Source organism: Bos indicus x Bos taurus, chromosome 24 (genome assembly GCF_003369695.1).
Source record: "Bos indicus x Bos taurus breed Angus x Brahman F1 hybrid chromosome 24, Bos_hybrid_MaternalHap_v2.0, whole genome shotgun sequence".
Taxonomy (NCBI): domain Eukaryota; kingdom Metazoa; phylum Chordata; class Mammalia; order Artiodactyla; family Bovidae; genus Bos; species Bos indicus x Bos taurus.
In genome coordinates this window covers 41,642,904-41,661,577 of record NC_040099.1, presented here as the reverse complement: position 1 = coordinate 41,661,577, position 18,674 = coordinate 41,642,904, and the positions used below count along the sequence as shown (strand labels likewise).

Sequence of the window (18,674 nt, the reverse complement as noted above, 5' to 3'; positions counted from 1 at the left end):
GGACCCACTCAGTTCAAACCTGTGTTGTTCAAAGGTCAACTGTACTCATTTTAGTTGACAAACATTTACTGAATGTCTGCCAAGAGCCAAGATCCCTGCTCCTGTATAGCTTTTCATCTAGCAGATGAGACAGACAATAAACAACTGTCACACAAACACATGTTAAGATTATAAATTTATAAGAAACTGATTAAATCCAAGAAAGGACATTTAAAGTAGTTAAAAATAACTGTCAAGACAAAGCTACAATGTGAAGAAAACCACAAACACACAGGTACTCAATGATGGTGAGTGTCACCTGGACTGTTGTCCCGTGCTGTCATCTGCATAAGAAGTGCCATCTGCTTTCGCTCTGAGAGTGGGTAACCAAAGAGAATGCTAACTGGAGTGGACTTCTTATTTCCAGCTTCCTTTTTTGTTTTCTTCTTTTCTGGACCTTCTTTCTCTGGAATTATTAATAAATATGTAAGAATCTGAAACAAATTTAAGCACTCAAAAGTAAAGCATAAGGAGACTTTTTAAAAATAGATGATACATGTTTATGAGAAACAAGAGTAACAGAGAAACTTGCAACAGGCAGACAAAAGAGCACTAGGGTTTTATTATATAAGCAATTTTCTCTCTGAATGCTTTTTGAGAAAACATCTTAGTTGTATAATTTTCAGAAAATTAACATTTGGAAATTTAGTCCTAGTAAGATCTGTATTTTAACGATCAATTCTATTAAATAACACTTCAAACATTCCTTAGTTTTACATCTCTGAAACTCCTTCATTCATTCTAATCTTATTCAATTATTCCTAAGCCTGTATAGCAATATTCCTTCACATTAGCTCCCTAATTCCACTAATAATTTATACATCTTCTAAGGAGGTGTTTAAGACAAAGCACATCACACAGAGTAATTACTGAAAAATAACACCAAATCACTCTATTGCAGTTATAGGATAGTTGAACATGGAAGACTATTAATCAAAGCTGAAACTGAGCAAAATTAAAGATTCTATGTGTGTGTGGGAAGGGGCTGGGGGAATTAATAGAGATCCTGCAAAGATTCAAAAATGTCTAAAAATTTTTCAAAGAGATTTGATCCACCATAAAGCCAGTTCTCAGATTTAGCTATTTGGCAAATCTCTGGCAATGGAGGCAATATTCCCCATTATGAGCCAGAAAATTCAGATGGAACTGGATTCCATAGGTCAAAGAAACATAGATGCCTGTTACTCCTTCCTTAAGGACATTTCTGGGAATTAATTCAAGTGGCCCTGTGAGATGAGCTGCCGGTTAACTGTCTAGGCATCTATTTCCTGGAAAATCCTGTATCAATATCTGGGATTTACTGATCCAGGTTTGCAGTGTAGAGAAGAGCTACAAAACTATAAATAAATTAATAAAAATTGTAAACAAATGTAAAATAGCAAAATGAGTGCAAGAAGGCAAGGCTTAGTAGTCAATACTGTCGTTTTTCTCAGGTAGATGTGGCCAGCAGTTAGGCTACTCCAGGAGATAAGCATTTATTGATCTAGTAACTTTCAAGAAATGAATAAAAGTTTGATACTATTTATATATTACTGTATTATTATTTGAGGCATACAATCCTGTAGTGTGCCACTTTAAGTTAATCAGGACAAATTGGAATCCTAAGGCCTGGAAAAATCAAAGGGCCTGCATTACTCACTGCTGCCCACAAATCACCCAAAACTCAATAGCTCCGAAAATGTCCATTCTGTTGATATTTGCAAAATTTTACATAACAGAAATAAAAAATTCCAAGATTTTTAAAGTCAGCCTTTATTAATAGTCCTAATATATTATTTTCTTACTTTTCATTTCATTAATGATCCAATTAGTATAAAGCCCATTTTAGCAGTGTTACACCTAACTTACTAAATTTATTATAAACCCCAAAATAGGTCTTTTGGAGAAATCTATTTTTTCCTGAAATACATTCTTTTTCCTAATAATGTTCTGTATGCTTTGGTTCTCAGAATTAATGAGGAACCACAACTGCTGTTTTAATAGTTGTTGATCTGCATACCAAATTTTTAAATATAATAAATGTACTTCTCACTTAAATTAAAATACTTATAACGGTTTAAAGAAAGAAGTTGTTTTAAGAAAAAAAGTACAGTTTAGTAATTAGAAGAAGCAAAATAAAAAATACATCTCTATCCTTAAAACACTTTTAAAATTTTGGAAAAAAAATTTTCTTTTATTTTCTCATTTGCAAACTCTTGATTTCTGGTTTTAACTGCATTTTAGTAACACAATGTTTTAAGAAGAATATGCTTGAGGACTTCCCTGGCAGTCCGGTAGTTAAGACTCTGCACTTCCAATGCAGGGGATGGAGGCTAGATCCCTGTTAGGGGACTAGGATTCCATGTGCCATGAAGGAGTGGCCAAAAAATTTTTAAAAAGTAAATTCAGTAAGATTAAGATCAAAAAGAAAAAATCAATTATGTTCCTCTATACCTGCAATGACCTCCTAAAAAAAGAATATACTCTAAAGTGATACTCAGTTTATAGAAGAAAAGAATAACAAATTGGATGTATTCTAAATGTTCAATCAAAAACTCATTACTAACATTCATATGAACACTATTTTTTCTCCGAGTTACCTTAGCCATCTGTCTTGAGTTCATGCTTTACATGAGATAGGAAAATAAGGTAGGTGAACAGTAGCTGGTGTAAGATAGATTAGAGATAACTTTATACCATTTTAAAAAATCATAAATCTTAGATTAGTATGTCCCTAAGTGTGCTTTTTCATGTTGAAACCATTCAATAAAACTCTGTGAAAGCATGGATTCCTAACAACTGGACCACCAGGGAAGAGCACCTTAAGAGACTGTTAAAGAAATATCCAGGTGGTTCACTTAAGACTAAAGAAAAACAGATACAGCCTTTTCAATAATCCAGTACTATTTACTTCAAGGTTCAGAGGACCTTTAGAATTAGATATCTCAGTCTTATAATCCTGAAAATTAGTGCTTTCTTCCCATGTCTTATCAGAATAAACAGAAAGCTCAACATTATCACATCTCAATTAAGTATATTGAGAAGAGACAAACATGTTTTTCTTGGGGAACTAGTTCATAAGCCTACCAGTGTCTCAGAAATATGACATTTTCCCACAAAGCAGCCACAGTATAAAGAATGAAACTGTGGTAGCTACAATTCAAATACAGATGGTTCTGCAATATCTAGTTTCTGACAGGTGAGTGCTTGTATCTTCTGATTTCCAGCCATGACCCTCAGACCACAGGCAATTTCATCACATACCGTTCTTTTAGGTGTGCCTTGGTACTCAGGGGTCCCATTTTAGGAAAATACCACTAACTCCACAGTAAGTGTAGATCTGTTCAATTTAATGCTAACTGTAGACAAGCCATTGCCAAATTTTGATAACTATGTATTACTGACTTATCAGGTCAACTAACAGTTTTCAGGATGATTTTAAGAATAATTACTTTGCTGTATACCAACTCCACAAATTTATCAAATAAATAGAAAGTATACTGGCAACAGAAATTTTTAGTTTTTGCAGTTAAAGGCCATATGCTAAAAACTGGACACTGAGGGACTAAACAATACTTTACATTTAAAAATAAGAGATAAGAATATAAGCTAATTAAAAAGTAAAAAAAAGAAAGAATCAAAACACCTAATTTAGTTTTCACATACTGGGGATACATTTACTCTTTGATGGCATTTCTCCAGGAAACTTGGTGTTTTAATCCATTTTTAAATTCAACAGGGTCAGCAGAAAAGTCAACAGACTAAAGAGGTCAACTGAAAAAATTTTTAATATGTTTTAAAAAACACTGCGTGCTTGAAGAGTAAGATGACACTGTCTATGAAAATCACTATGTGTGGTATAACGTGTGAAGGGTATCCAGCTAAGAGATGGAGGACCAGGGCACCTTCCTACAGGGGTCACTGCTCAGCACAGCTCCAAGGTGTACACCTCTTATACTCTTCTACATGAATGGGCCCCCAGCTGTGCTGCATGCTTGAGTGGCTGTGCAGGATCCTGCTTGCAGCATCCACACAGAACATGTCTTGGACATGGTACATGGGAGCTCTCAAATGAGGCTGGAAAATTTTATGTCGCTCACATAGTCACTTATTCAACCACAGACATCTATGTGCTGGTTTGAAAATAAGTTATTTATAGTACAAGAATTAATTATAAACGTGACAGAAACCACTGGCTAACAGGAACCCCTGATAATCTAGTTACCTGAGCATGTCCTGTAAGAAGATATAAGTCTCTCCCCCCAATTCTCACTTGTATGTCCTGGGTCTGAATCTACAGAATGAGAAGAGACAGGAGAAGAGAAAAAAGCATACGAAGGGAAATGCAGAATTCAACAAACCAACATTTTTCAAAAGACCACAATGATGTACCACTGTTTTTCCAAAAGATTATTTTTAAGGTAAAGCCAAAAGTACATTTAAAACAGAGGTTTGGCTAATACCTAAGATTTCAGTTTCTTTGGTCTTAAAGCTAAGAAAGTCAACTAAGTAGGTTGCGATAACAACTATTACTGAGGCTGCTTATTAAAACATATAATCTTTCTTGAGAATATTTTTTCAATCTCTGAATATTGATAAAAGAGACAGTACTCTGTAACTGCTTTTCTGTTTAGAATTTGCCTTTACAGAACTTGAATAAAGACTTGAATCATCCTTTTTGTTCTATGAATGCCAAAACTACTCAGAAGACAATAGAACATTTTGGACTACAGTATCATTCCAGACCAAATATTTCTATAAACTGTAAACATTTCAAATACTATGAATTATTACACTGACCACCTCTTAGAAAGAAAGCAGGCTAAAGCAAAACAAAATTTATTAGCTAAGAAATGGAATGCTGCCTAACAACTCAATAAATTAGACAATTAAGAATACGGAGAACTGATTTTTGACAGTATGGCCAGAGCAAATATTTTTACTTACAAACAAATGCTACTATAACTTAAAATATTATTATTCTAATCTTTACAATATCCATTTATTGGCTCATTGTTTTCTTTCCAGAATGATTACTATAGACATTATTCATGAGTTCAGTTAGGTATAAATAAAAAATAAAAATATCGGGGGAAAAGAATTTAGAGAACAAATAACTCCTAAACATAATATTTGCAAAAAAAGATAAGCCTATAAGTTTAGTGATGAGAAAGCTCACTCAACTGAAAGGGAAATCATTAATAAAATAACATTTAGACCAATTCTAGAGCCAATGGGTAAACAGATTGAATCACAAGCCTTTCAATAAACAATTACATTTGCTTTTTGTAATTGTTAACAAAACCATTAAGTTAACAACTAGAATTCTATGAAGAATATTTGACATTTCATTTCAAGATAAACAAAAATTTAAAAAGGCCTCCACAGGTTGCAAAGCAAAGTGGCAACTAATACGTTGCACCAACAAACTGAATTAAATGGATAAGTGAAAGCAGATCATATTATTGCGATCAATTAAAGAATAGTGGATAAAATAAACTTGCTTTCAATTATATTCATTAATATAAGGAAGCAGTTTAATAGTTTATCCAAACCTTCCTTTGGAAGTAATTAATCTATCCTGACCCCACATACCCTTCGGCTTTTACTCAAATAAGTATGCTCATATTTGGGGCATCTGTATATGTATTCTATAAAGATTTAATTAAGGAGCTAGAAAATTATCGGGGGAAGGAACAAAAATAAATCTATAATAGACAATCTCCATGAAAATCACCAAAAGATGAGTATCCTTATTAAGCAAAACACTAATTTTATCTGTTACTTTTAACACAGTTATCAGAAAAACAACATTTGTTTTCTTTTTAAAATAGTTGTCCTCTCCAAAGTTGCGCTGAGTCATTAAATAGGGTAGATCCTTCAGTGGGATCAAAGCCTCAGGAAAGCAGGCCTTAATGGCTGGCTCGCAGAGACTGAGTTCGGAGCATGTGAACACATTCTACAACTGCGACCATGGCCTTGGGGAATGGGGCATACTGTGCCTCTCTGCATCTTGTCCTTCCACATTTATTCACACATTACTTACATATGCCACTAGAAAAAACGCAATAAGCAAACAGATAATGCTTATTAAGAAGAAATAAACATTTTTTTAAAAAGAATGTTTTTTTTTTTTTTTTACTTACACATGCAAACTAAAATGAAATACTACTGGTTTATCACTATAGATAATTAGATCTATCAAACCTAAAAAAAAAGAAAAAGCAAGTCCCCTGATGTTATTTGAGATTAAAGTCTTCTGCTGGAAGACTTTGTAACTACATATAATTATTTTTGAGAAATGTCATAGAAACGTTGTATCCTTTTAACCCTATAACCCTACTCTTGGAATGAATAAGAAAACATTCAGGGTATAACAAAACCACAGTCTGGAAAGACACTCTTATGGCATTACTCATAACAAAATAATTCAAATGTAGGCTGGAGGCCAAGAAGAGACACTCATGTGTAGCCTCAAGCAGTAAAGTTCAGTACTTTTATGTTAAAGAACTGTTATGGCATCCAATGAATGCCATTAGGCTAGAAAAGAAAATTAGTATGATTTTATGGTGGATAGAGTAGGAATAAAGTTCACTCTAATGTAGAAACATTAGCAACTATTAAAGATAACAGCAGTTATCAGTTATTAATATTTTGTTGTTGTTTAGTTGCTAAGTCGTGTTCAACTCTTTTGTGGCCCCACTGACTGTAGCCTGGCAGGATCCTCTGTCTATGGGATTTCCCGGGCAAGAATACTGGAGTGGGTTGCTATTTCCTTCTCCAAGGGGTCTTCCCAACCCAAGAATCAAACTCATGTCTCCTGCATTGGCAGGCAGATTCTCTAACAGTGAGCCACCAGGGAAGCCATATCAGTATTATAAGGTGCCTACTTTAAATATTCATTATCCTCTTCCTATTAATAGGAATACCCCAACTTTGATCAGAGTGACAATATATCCAGCTCAAAAATATTCAACTTTTCAGACTTTCCTAACTAGCAGAGCCTAACCAGTTGAGGTGCAGGCAAAAGTCTCTAGGGAGGTTGTTTCACGAGTAAAAAGCATTACTGGTCTTTCCTGCCCAGGAAGGATGTGTAAGGCAAAATGCTGAAGGACAAAGCCTATATACAAGCTAAGGGTGGCAGAGCAGAAATACAAAAGGAACCTAGTCCTTGTCGGTATTACTGCACTGCTGCACTGCCTATGCCTGCTCTTACTGCAGTAGATGAAAAATCTCTAAGTCAGTTTTCTATTTTAATTAATATACTGAAAACTGATTTTATATGTTATATCACTCAGAGATCACAATTTCTGAAGTTGGTATTATATATGCACTTTTACAGATGAGACAACTGGGACTTACAAAGAATTCAGCTAATCTGGCCAGAGCAAGAACTCAACACTGGTCTGTCAGACTCAACAGCCCCTGATAAGAAACACTAGGCTCTGACTTCTCTCTGTTATAACTATAATAACTTATCTTGTCTGGATTCTGGATGTCTGGGAAAGACTGAAAGTTAAAGCTAAAAAATGGTGATAAAGCAAGCTGATGATGTAGCTGTAAAGAAACAATTTGTTTTCTAGATCAGAAGTAGTTAATTCCATAGGCTCAGTGAGTTACTGTATAGACAAGCCTCTTAACATTTCATGGGACAAAATTTACAGAAATTCTCTAATAGGATAGGACGATGTGGGATAGATACTGGAATGATATAAGCAGTTATGCTGGAGATTTGTTGCAATGAAGACAATTATGATATAGCTATAGAAACTCATGGGTAACACTTCGAATTATGCTATAATTTCCCCCCAAATTTTATCTGTCTAGTTAAGCAAATACTTTTCTAGAAAGTGCTATCTTTTAAAAAATTAATAAACATGAAATAATTGAGGATTTAAAGAGTTTAAGACACACTCAGTTCAGTTCAGTTCAGTTGCTCAGTCGTGTCCAACTCTGCGACCCCATGAATCGCAGGACGCCAGGCCTCCCTGTCCATCACCAACTCCTGGAGTTCACTCAGACTCACATCCATCGAGTCAGTGATGCCATCCAGCCATCTCATCCTCTGTCGTCCCCTTCTCCTCCTGCCCCCAATCCCTCCCAGCATCAGATCTTATCCAATGAGTCAACTCTTTGCATGAGGTGGCCAAAGTACTGGAGTTTCAGCTTTAGCATCATTCCTTCCAAAGAAATCCCAGGGCTGATCTCCTTCAGAATGGACTGGTTGGATCTCCTTGCAGTCCAAGGGACTCTCAAGAGTCTTCTCCAACACCACAGTTCAAAAGCATCAATTCTTTGGCGCTCAGCCTTCTTCACAGTCCAACTCTCACATCCATACATGACCACAGGAAAAACCATAGCCTTGACCAGACGAACCTTTGTTGGCAAAGTAATGTCTCTGCTTTTGAATATGCTATCTAGGTTGGTCGTAACTTTCCTTCCAAGGAGTAAGCGTCTTTTAATTTCATGGCTGCAGTCACCATCTGCAGTGATTTTGGAGCCCCCAAAAATAAAGTCTAATACTGTTTCCACTGTTTCCCCATCTATTTCCCATGAAGTGATGGGACCAGATGCCATGATCTTCGTTTTCTGAATGTTGAGCTTTAAGCCAACTTTTTCACTCTCCACTTTCACTTTCATCAAGAGGCTTTTTTTAGTTCCTCTTCACTTTCTGCCACAAGGGTGGTGTCATCTGCATATCTGAGGTTATTGATATTTATCCCGGCAATACTAGGCTATCTCAAAATGAAGACTAGGAATGACTCATCTGGTTGATGGCATTATTGCGGATTATGAGAACCACGGAATCTTTCTTGGACAATATGAATGTCTTTAAAAAAAATAATAATGGTTGTTTTATAAAAATAATGTATGTCTGTCATGTTAAACATTCAAAGCATATAAAAGAATACAAAGAAGAAAGTAACAAGTCATCCTCAATCCTGGAAACAACATGTTAACATCTCCTGAGTATCATGCAAAGCACCTTTCTAAATGTACGTAAAGACAGAGGGATCAGGGGGGAGACAGAGAGAAATCAATTTATGTAAGAGGAAGAAAATACCATACACATGTGCGATCTTTAAATAAAAATCTGTAAGATTAACTTTAGTTTAATCCAACATAAAAAGAAAAGGAACTAAAGGAATCACTTCTTTTCTACAAGAGATTCAAATTGCTAAAATATAAACACAGGCATATTTATAAACATACAGATAAAATTTTAAATAATGAAAGATTAAAAGTTTTAAGCAATAATTTTGAAAAAAAATTTCAGTTTTAGACAATTTCAGTTAATCCTTTGTCATGAGAGATGATGAGCTGAGCAGCACTCAGCTTTTTCTCCTTTTCCCCCATTCCCTGTTCTTTTACTTTTCACTAACTCAGGGTTCATAATATTTACATTTTCATTCAGGACCCTTAATAACTTACTAGGTTTAGGTTTAGTTCTACAATGAAACAGTCTTTATATTTAAACAATTTTCTCTTTCTGTATGTGTGTTAATATCTGTTCTATGTGCATAGGCATATAGACAAATATAAATATGATGACATAATGCAATCAAACAGTACATATTATTTCATAACCTGTTTTCCCAATTTGTATACTATGAACATCTTTCAATACTGCGTATTCCTCTACAATATTATTTTTAACAGTAAAAGGTATTTCCTCAGTGTTTACCACAATTAAACCCTTTATTACCTGACAGTCCTTTCCTGTTTTTTTCTATTAAAAGTTGAGAGAAATATACTTGAAGATAATTTTCATTCTCATCAATAATCATTTATATTGAATAAATGCCAAAAGAAAGAATAAGTCAAATGTTTACAAATTTAGTTTTTAACATATGTTGTTATATCAAGGTAGTTCTATAACTTAGACAAACTAAAGCAAGTTCCTATTCTAAATTAGTGACCAGTTTGTATGATTTAATGAAAGTGTAAGTCGCTCAGTCGTGTTTGACTCTTTGCAACCCCATGGACTATAAAGTCCATGGAACTCTCCAGGCCAGAATACTGGAGTGGGTAGCCTTTCCCTTCTCCAGGGGATCTTCCCAATCTAGGGATTGAACCCAGGTCTCCCACATTGCAGGTGGATTCTTTACCAGCTGAGCCACCAACAAAGCCCTTGTATGATTTAACCAATGATAATTTTCTCAGTAATTACAAACTCTATTTCCTTAACTACTATTATTTCATACATTTCTTTGTCAACTGTAATTCTGGTGTTCTGAACTACCTGCTTGTATCTTTTGTCCATTCTCCAATTTCTGTGTTTTTTCCTTCACATGTTAGAGCACTTTAATTAGATTAAGTACTGTCATATATGTTGTATTTTTCCCCTCTATACTTTATTCTGTATAGTTTAGAATATTAAAAAGATCAACGTCAGATATGAGTTTTGGTGCTATAATTATCATTCACATTTAAAACAGCCATTAATGGTACTCTGGACTCTTTTTTAAAATTATGAAAATAAGACAGCTTAACTGTAAATAAGACATTTTTCCTTGGGCCTGGGGAAATTCTTCTCAATGCTTTGGATGTGTGTTTATGTGTGTTCATGCAAAACTAAGGCGTTCATCTGTTACTTACTAAAATTTATAAATTCAGACTACCAAAACTATAGATATACATTTAAATACATCAAAATCTTATTTAACATTAGCATGTGACCTTTTAAAAAAAAATGTTCATACTATGCAAGCCTGAGAGAGAGCTACAATGCCCCCTATTAAATTCAAATAGTGGAAAGACTGTAGCAGAGAAAATTAATCCCATCAATACAATAAAATTAGACCATGTTCATTCAGTGCCTAAAGTTCATGTCTTCCTAAGTCTTCTTTATTTCACACCAAATGAAAGACAAATAACCCAGCTGATCTAATTACAAGGGTTCTCCTGGGAAGTGTGTTATTTTCAAATCTTAATATATTTTGAAAAACATGTTTACAACCTTTGAATTTTTCTAAGTCCCTTCTTCAAACTACTAGTAGAACACTGTCACTGGAAAACAACCTAGTTAATGTAAGTACTTTAAAAATGACTAGCAGAAGGACTTCCAAGGAGAAAGTCTGAGAGAAATTAAAGCCTGTATATCTGAATTCACATAAGTACCTTCTTCTCAGCTAAATGACCTCATAACCTTGAAAACAATGCTGAAAAATATGGAGGGCCAGGCTTCAAAAAAAAAAAAAAAAAAAAATCCGAACCTTTAGAAGGCAGTGTAACTTAAAATGAACAAAGCACAAAATTTCTTAATTACTCACAAAAAAAGCAATTTTTAAGGTTTAAAAATGTCATAAGTGTTTAAGAAAAACTTCTAATTCAAGCTAAGAGAAATAGCCAAATACACAAAAGGAAACCTAGCTGCTACCAAAAGTGTACACTAAAATTAAGTTATTTTCTAAAGCTATATTAGCATAACGCATTTCAAAAGTCCTTAGGGTATTTTCAAAGATTCTGGAGTCAAGATTATTTCTATACTGATGACTAAAGGTAGCTAGAAAGATAAAAGTAGGATACAATCTCTGTACATATATTTAGAATGTAATACTGATTTTTTTCTGTGAGTGAAACTAAAAACTAAAACATTCTTAAGAAGAGTTCATTAATAATACTTCATTCAGGGGATAAAATGATCATGATAAACATACAACAAACATTCAAGTTTATATGAGTTTTAGGAAATGACTATCTCAGGGCTAAAATACAACCTAGTATTTATAGATAGTGGTCATAAGGTTCTAATCTATTATGAATAACTGGGATTGACTGATGACAAGTATCATTCCTGATATAGTGAGAGTTTTGAGGAAAAAAGTACTATGAATTGGACTGAGGCAGCCTCAATATTTTTCTTCTTTTTTTAGAAGGGACATATTTCTGATTTGTTTCTGAATCTAAAATGTCCAAGCTTTTTTTCCTTTGGTGGGTTCAATACTTTGTCCACAAAAACTGAACAACTCTTTCTCAAATTTACCACATCAAAGATCCATGCAACTGAGTAAATTTTCAACAATGAAATGCTCCCCAAGAAATCAAGTTCTTAAAATGATAAGAGGTCTGTAATGAACACTGAGACTAAGAAAAAAACTGCTTTTATATATGATAGAAATTATATTTGGGCAAGGAATATATGAATTTCTGCCCCAATGATAAACCTGAAATTCCAAAATACAAATATTTCTCTATAAAATGTAGTGCAAGAGGAATGATAAAATCACAGTAAAAGAAGGATAATGATTTTCCTAGAAAACAACAAATTTTCCCACCTGTGTCTGAATCTCGTTCTTCATTTCTTGATGGGCTGATGGTAAAAGGAAGTTTACGTTTCATGGATGATTTCTCTTTCATCTCCTTGCCCACATCATTTCGATCAATTTTTGGAGTTTTGCTATAGGATGCAATCTTGTCTTTACTCTATTAAAAAATAAAACATGAATAAAGTTATAATGATACTAGCTAAGCAGTACAGTATTAAAAAATACTTTATGAAGGAAATTTTCATACACAAAAGTTGAAAGGGTATTACAAACTACCATCATATTCAATGTCCTCAAGGCCCACTTTCAACATGTTTTCTTAATTGTTTCATATTCCCTATCATTTAGTAATATAATTTTAAATAACTATAAAACAAAATATCTTGAATATAATAGAACTCTATGTCTAACACAGACATTATCCAATAAACAAATATATAAATCAGAAAAAGAATTCTAGATTGAATTGAGTAGTGAAGATTACTGAAAAATAAAACCATCAAATTATTTCCCAGGTGTAAAGGAAAATCCTCTTGTCTTTTCACTTCTGCTAATGAAATGGAGCTTCACAGGCATGCCTTTTGCTTACAATGCTGTTTTAAATGGTCGATTTTATTATTATTATTCTGGCACAGTGAGGCCAACAGGTCAGGAGACCACTGCCAGTGGAAAAGACAGTTTGTCACTCACAGCTCCCAAGAAAAGAGGGTATGTCACATGTGCAACGCAGTTTCTCCTGGGGAAGCACCTAGCCAGTTCAGGGAGGCAGAGGGAGGGAAAGGCAGGCAAGCGGATGCTTTAGTGTGGCTTCCACAGGAAAAGGCTAAGACAGCAAGCAGGTTTTTAGGGTTGGCTAGTCCGCATAACTTGTGCAGGGTCTGGGGTATACGTGTCACTTCTCTAGTTGTCTGGTACCTGACGGTTATTCTGGGCTAACCGTCAGGGCAGGGGGACAGTGGTCCAGAGTATGAGAGTTGCTAGAGCTGATGGTTAGGGATGAACCCTGGATTGCTGGTTTGCAAATGAAAGGTGTGGTCACAAATGAGCTATTTATTTTCTCTGGGAACTGAGTGGCCCTGGGAAGGACAGTCTGCCCAAGGTCAGTGAGGTCCCAGATGTCCAAGTATCAGAAGTAAAAAGGCATGATTAATAAAAAGGTTAGCCAACAAAGTTCAAGAGATCTGCCTTGGAAAATACAAATATTTTGTTATTAACAAAAGAATCTAAGAAAAACATTAAGAAGTCCCTTCTACCTTGCATATACGTTATGATACTGTTCTGTGACATAAACAAGTTAAAAGAAACCAACGTGTTAATATGTTACATGAAAAGTGTTCGCAAGACTATATCAATCATGTTCTCCTATGCAATAATTTGGTGACTAGTGTGAATATTCATACAGGGCTTCTAAGATATCCCAGGTGGTAAAGAATCCACCTGCGATGCAGGTGGCCCCAGTTCAATTCCTAGGTCAGGAAGATCCCCCGGAGAAGGGACAGGTTACCCATTCCAGTATTCTTGGGCTTCCCTGGTGGCTCAGGCAGTAAAGAATCCGCCCACAATGCAGGAGACCTAGGTTCAATCCCTGGGTTGGGAAGATCCCCTGGAGAAGGGAGTGGGTACCCACCTCAGTATTGTTGGCTGGAGAGCCTGGCAGGCTATAGTCCATAGTATCCCAAACAGTTGGACACAACTGAGCGACTTCCACTTTAAGTGTGAATATTCTTACCTGCTACAAACTTACTCTGTTCTCAAGTAAAACTGTCCTTAAAACTGTTAGCCAAACAAAGTGTTTTTGTGAGAATCTTAACACTAAAAATTATTTTCAGATCTGGGGAAAGTAACTTTCAAAAGAAATAGTTACTTCTGATTGTCCTGAAATTTCTGTATTATCAAATAGTACTTATATATTAATATAAATACTCTTGTCTATTCAGGAGAGGGTCACTGGCACATTCTTCTTTCATACGATGACATAATAAACTTAACAGATTTTTTTCATTTTAAAATGTTAAATGCTTTTCATTTACACTAATGTTTTTCTTAAAATAACCTACAACAGCCATCACACACAATATGAAAGTATTAACAGCCAAGAATGACCTTCTATCACTGCTGATACTAAACAAAGTGCTGGTAGTCTTTACCAACTCAAAAAGATAGAAAAAAGAAGTATAAAAAATACCTGGAGATAATTTAAAATATATATACATATATAAACCCTTGAAGGATACAAATCAAAATGTTAATGGCTATCTGTGGGTAATGGCATTGCAGGTGTGCTGGGAGACAATCCACCATGGCTTTCTTGCATTTCTGTACATCTAGCAAACAGAAGCACTAAATAAATCCCTTTGTTCTATCTTTTCAAAGTTATCTGTATACAGAACAGCCTTGGAAGACAGAGACAGCGTCTTCCTCTGCAGCAAAGGGTAGATTAGATCTGTTCACTGTTCAATATATAACTTCTCTCTAATTTAGGGCTAAGGTCAGGTAGATTTACCTCCCATTAAAAAGATTTGGGGTTCCTCTCCCATTACACAATCTACTGTATATGTAGTTGTCACTGGCCTTCACTACATCCCTTTGTGAGAAATAGGGCTCTGACAACAGACACAAACACTGATACATGGCTACTGCTATGGCTATATGAAAAAAAACTTTCCTTTCTACCTGACCCAGGAGTCTCATGTCTTCTGCTAGAGCCCATGAAACTAATTAGCCTGCAAAGAGGGTAGAGTAAAACCTCAAGATCCTTCATCTCAAACAAAGCAATTTCTATTTTCATTATGCTTATATGTTTAATTTTTCTACAGTGAACATGTATTACATTATTTGAATAAAAAAAGTTCTCAATTATCATGTGGAGAGGACAGGAGATAATGAAGACTGAACCTTCACTGATGATGAAAAGGTAGATGATTAACATCCACTCTTTCACACTTCATGAATATAACTCGAGATTTAGACTATCAGAAAGTATCTGATAAAAGATATTGCTTTGCAAATTATGAACACCAACTTATAGCTAGAAATGTTTCAGTGGAAAAATTTCTAAACTAAAACCAATGGGGGGAAAATCCCATAGACTGTCAGTAAAAGGATAAAATATTTGAAGAATTTTGAGTAGGTATGAACCCCTAACTATTGTGATACTTAATAAGGTAATAAAATCATTTTATATAAAAAGTATACTGCTAAGGAATTATTATTTAAAATATGGTCTATTTGAATGCATTTAAGAAATTAAGTTTTGGTTCAGGTTATTTTTAAATTTAGAAATCTCTTAACAGCAATGTCTTGTGTTATATTATGCTATAAATATGGTCTCTATTTACATAAGAGAACAACTACAGATTCATTTCTAAAAATTTTATGGAAGGAAAAACTCAGCAGAAGCTAGAAACTGGCTTCAAGGCCAATAACTCACTAAGAAAAGACAATCCTAAGAATATGCTTTGCAAATAAATACGTGAAAAAAGGTAATCATGTCACCTTCTCTCCTCCCCTCTAATTCTGTCATAAGAAACAGTAGTAACATATAGTATAAGCAAAAAACTGGGACGGCCCTTCCTCTCTTAAGCTGTCAAATATTTATTTAAAATGAAAGAAAATCACTTCTAACAGCAGCTTTGCATGTCAAGCTGCTCGGAGATCCGGAGCATGGCAGTACTAAACACCACACACACTGCTTCAGAAGGGCTTCTGACCCTTACACAAACACGTGTGCGCTCTTGAAAAAACACTGAATGATTAAACTGAGGCTGAGAACGGTTAAATATATCCCTTTGGGTAAGCCAACTGTTAATAACTAAAGAATTTAATAGTTTGTATTTATTCTTCCTATTTATTTTATAAACCTAATGATTAGTAAGCATTCTTAACTTACCTAAGGAATGGTTTTAACAGAAATATATTAGTAAAAGTTTTTGCTTTTTTGCTTGCCTCTACAGTTTTAAGAAATCACACTTTTATGAAGGTAATGCTCAGGACTACTATGTATTTAGCGGCAATCATCAAAAAATAAAACAAGTACCTAGAAGACTAAAAGCTTCAACAATTTTGGCCTTATCAATTCAAAAACTGACATCAAGTAGCCTCACATATAATTTAACAAATGCAACCTTCACTATACTTAAGCATTTAGAAGTGAAAGTTCTAATTCTCTCCTCAAACCTAACATTGCATCCTGTCCCCACAACTCTGAGATTTCCTCTACCCAGATCACGGTAAGGTATGTGCACTGACAAAACCCAACAACTTCATCTTTCCCATTCACTGCTGTGGCATCTGGCCACTCTCAGCTGTGCAACCTCTGCTTCTCTCTTGTCCTCTCGTGCTGCTGCTAAGTCACTCAGTCGTGTCCGACTCTGTGTGACACCATAGACGGCAGTCCACCAGGCTCCCCCGTCCCTGGGATTCTCCAGGCAAGAACACTGGAGTGGGTTGCCATGTCCTTCTCCAATGCATGAAAGTGAAAAGTGAAAGTGAAGTCGCTCAGTCGTATCCGACTCTTAGTGACCCCATGGACTGCAGCCTACCAGGCTCCTCCATCCATGGGATTTTCCAGGCAAGAGTACTGGAGTGGGGTGCCATTGCCTTCTCCGTGTCCTCTCCCGATCCCTCCTAAAATGTGTGAATTCCTCAGGGTATACTATCCTTCACTCCTGCCCCACTCTCTCTGGGTGACATTATCATACCTATAGGTCACTTTTCCACAAATTCTCATACTTTTAATTTTCTTTTAGCTGTTCTCAGCTCTAGTCTCGTTTTGTCTACTGATACTTCTATTGGATGTTCCGACTTCATTCAACAGTACAAACCAAATATGCTTCCTGAAACAACCTCTTGCTTTTCCTGAGTGCCCTCTCAAGGAACAGTCCAATCAACCTCAGCGTGGACCCAGACCACTTTTCTACATACACAGGTAAATCTCATAATTCAGTGTCTTTCAGACCTGCCAATTTTCTCTGTCCTCAAAGTCAATGCCCATACTGCCTCCTCCTTGGATTTTTAACTACTACTACTGATTTCTGCTATGGCCCTTCCCTTTGGCTCACTGGCTACAGGATAAATGTCAAGATCTTTAGCAAGGAACACAAGGCCATAATGAACTGGTCCCTGTCTAAAACGTATTACCTATCCTCCATCCTTCATAGGCTACATACTAACTTTGTGTGCACTACTTTAACAGACTCTTGTCTTTTTTACATCGCCTGCTTAAGACTACTATTTACTCTCATTTTCCTGCTGGTCACATATGTACTTATCCATGAGAATCCAGATTACATATCTTTTCCACTGTGAGACCCCCTGAATGCCCATAAACTGACTGCTTTTCTCCTTTGTCCCATCACTGTACACTTGAACACTTTCATTAGTGTGCTTCCTACAATGGTACACAAGTTCACAAAGTGTGGTCCCTTAGATTATTTCAGGGGACCTGCAAGGTCAGAAATAAGCTCACAATAACACATAAGATGTCAGTGTATCTTTGTCTCCCATTCTCTAAAAAGTGTGTATTTGACTCTTGAGACTATGTGACAAGAGATAGCTGAACTCACGGACTGCAAAAGCAAATAATTTCAATATCTTTCTGTTAAGCCACACATTAAAGATATTTTGCAAAACTAATGACACTCCTCCTTGATACTGTCTTGGAATATACAGTTTCATAAAAATACATTATTAATAGGTAACAGTTTTTAGACCAATTATTATACACATAAATTTCTTCTCAGTTTTCATTTCTGATTATATAAATGTCAATAGACATACTCATTTATAAAAAAGCCCTTCAGCCTCCTCAGTTATGCCGAAAAATATTAAGGGGTCCTGAGAGCAAAACATTTCAGAAACAGAGACAAGGCAGTTACTTAAGAGTCTCCATAAAGATTTAGACCAAACATTAACCACTTGTTTTGTTTCAAAGGTTCACAAGAGAGGCACGCAACACAAACAAGCATCCCACATGAGGTTTGCTGGATAAAATAAGTAAATCAGTGAACTCATTCTCCTTGAGATTTGGCACATTAAAATACATTTGAGAAAACTTCTGTCTATAGTAGAGTGAAGATACTGGCAACTCATCTCTGTAAGAAACAACGACAAGCCTAGACAAAATTGTAAAAAAAAAAAAAAAAAAATTCAAGGCTCCAGAAACTGAACAAAAACAAATTGAGAAGCATTTTCAGTAAGAACTGCTGAACTATGGATAAGAAGATCGCCTGGGGCTGTTCTCATTCCCGGCCAATGCTTAGTTTGCATGACAAGGTTCCAGGGTGGAGCTGGCAGTGAAAACCGGCATCTCTGCTGCCAGAGAGTCAAACCTCACCCCTCAGTCACGTCGTTGTTAAAAAAGCCAACAGGGTAGGAAACAAATGGAAG

The 18,674-nt window shown here is 35.4% G+C and overlaps 1 protein-coding gene across 5 annotated transcripts in view; it reads right to left on the bottom strand.

The window, feature by feature from the left end:
• The window catches only part of ANKRD12 (ankyrin repeat domain 12), a 99,169-nt gene that overhangs the window by 39,820 nt on the left and 40,675 nt on the right, over positions 1 to 18,674 (bottom strand). For 3 of the 5 annotated variants that reach the window (XM_027525810.1, XM_027525813.1, XM_027525811.1), the window contains 3 exons: positions 12,297 to 12,444; positions 4,244 to 4,312; positions 299 to 445 (listed from right to left, as the gene is read on the bottom strand). In XM_027525810.1, the coding sequence (XP_027381611.1) occupies positions 299 to 445; positions 4,244 to 4,312; positions 12,297 to 12,444 (364 nt within the window). The remainder of the gene's footprint in view (positions 1 to 298; positions 446 to 4,243; positions 4,313 to 12,296; positions 12,445 to 18,674) is intronic. The other 2 variants (XM_027525812.1, XM_027525814.1) reach the window with 1 other exon arrangement.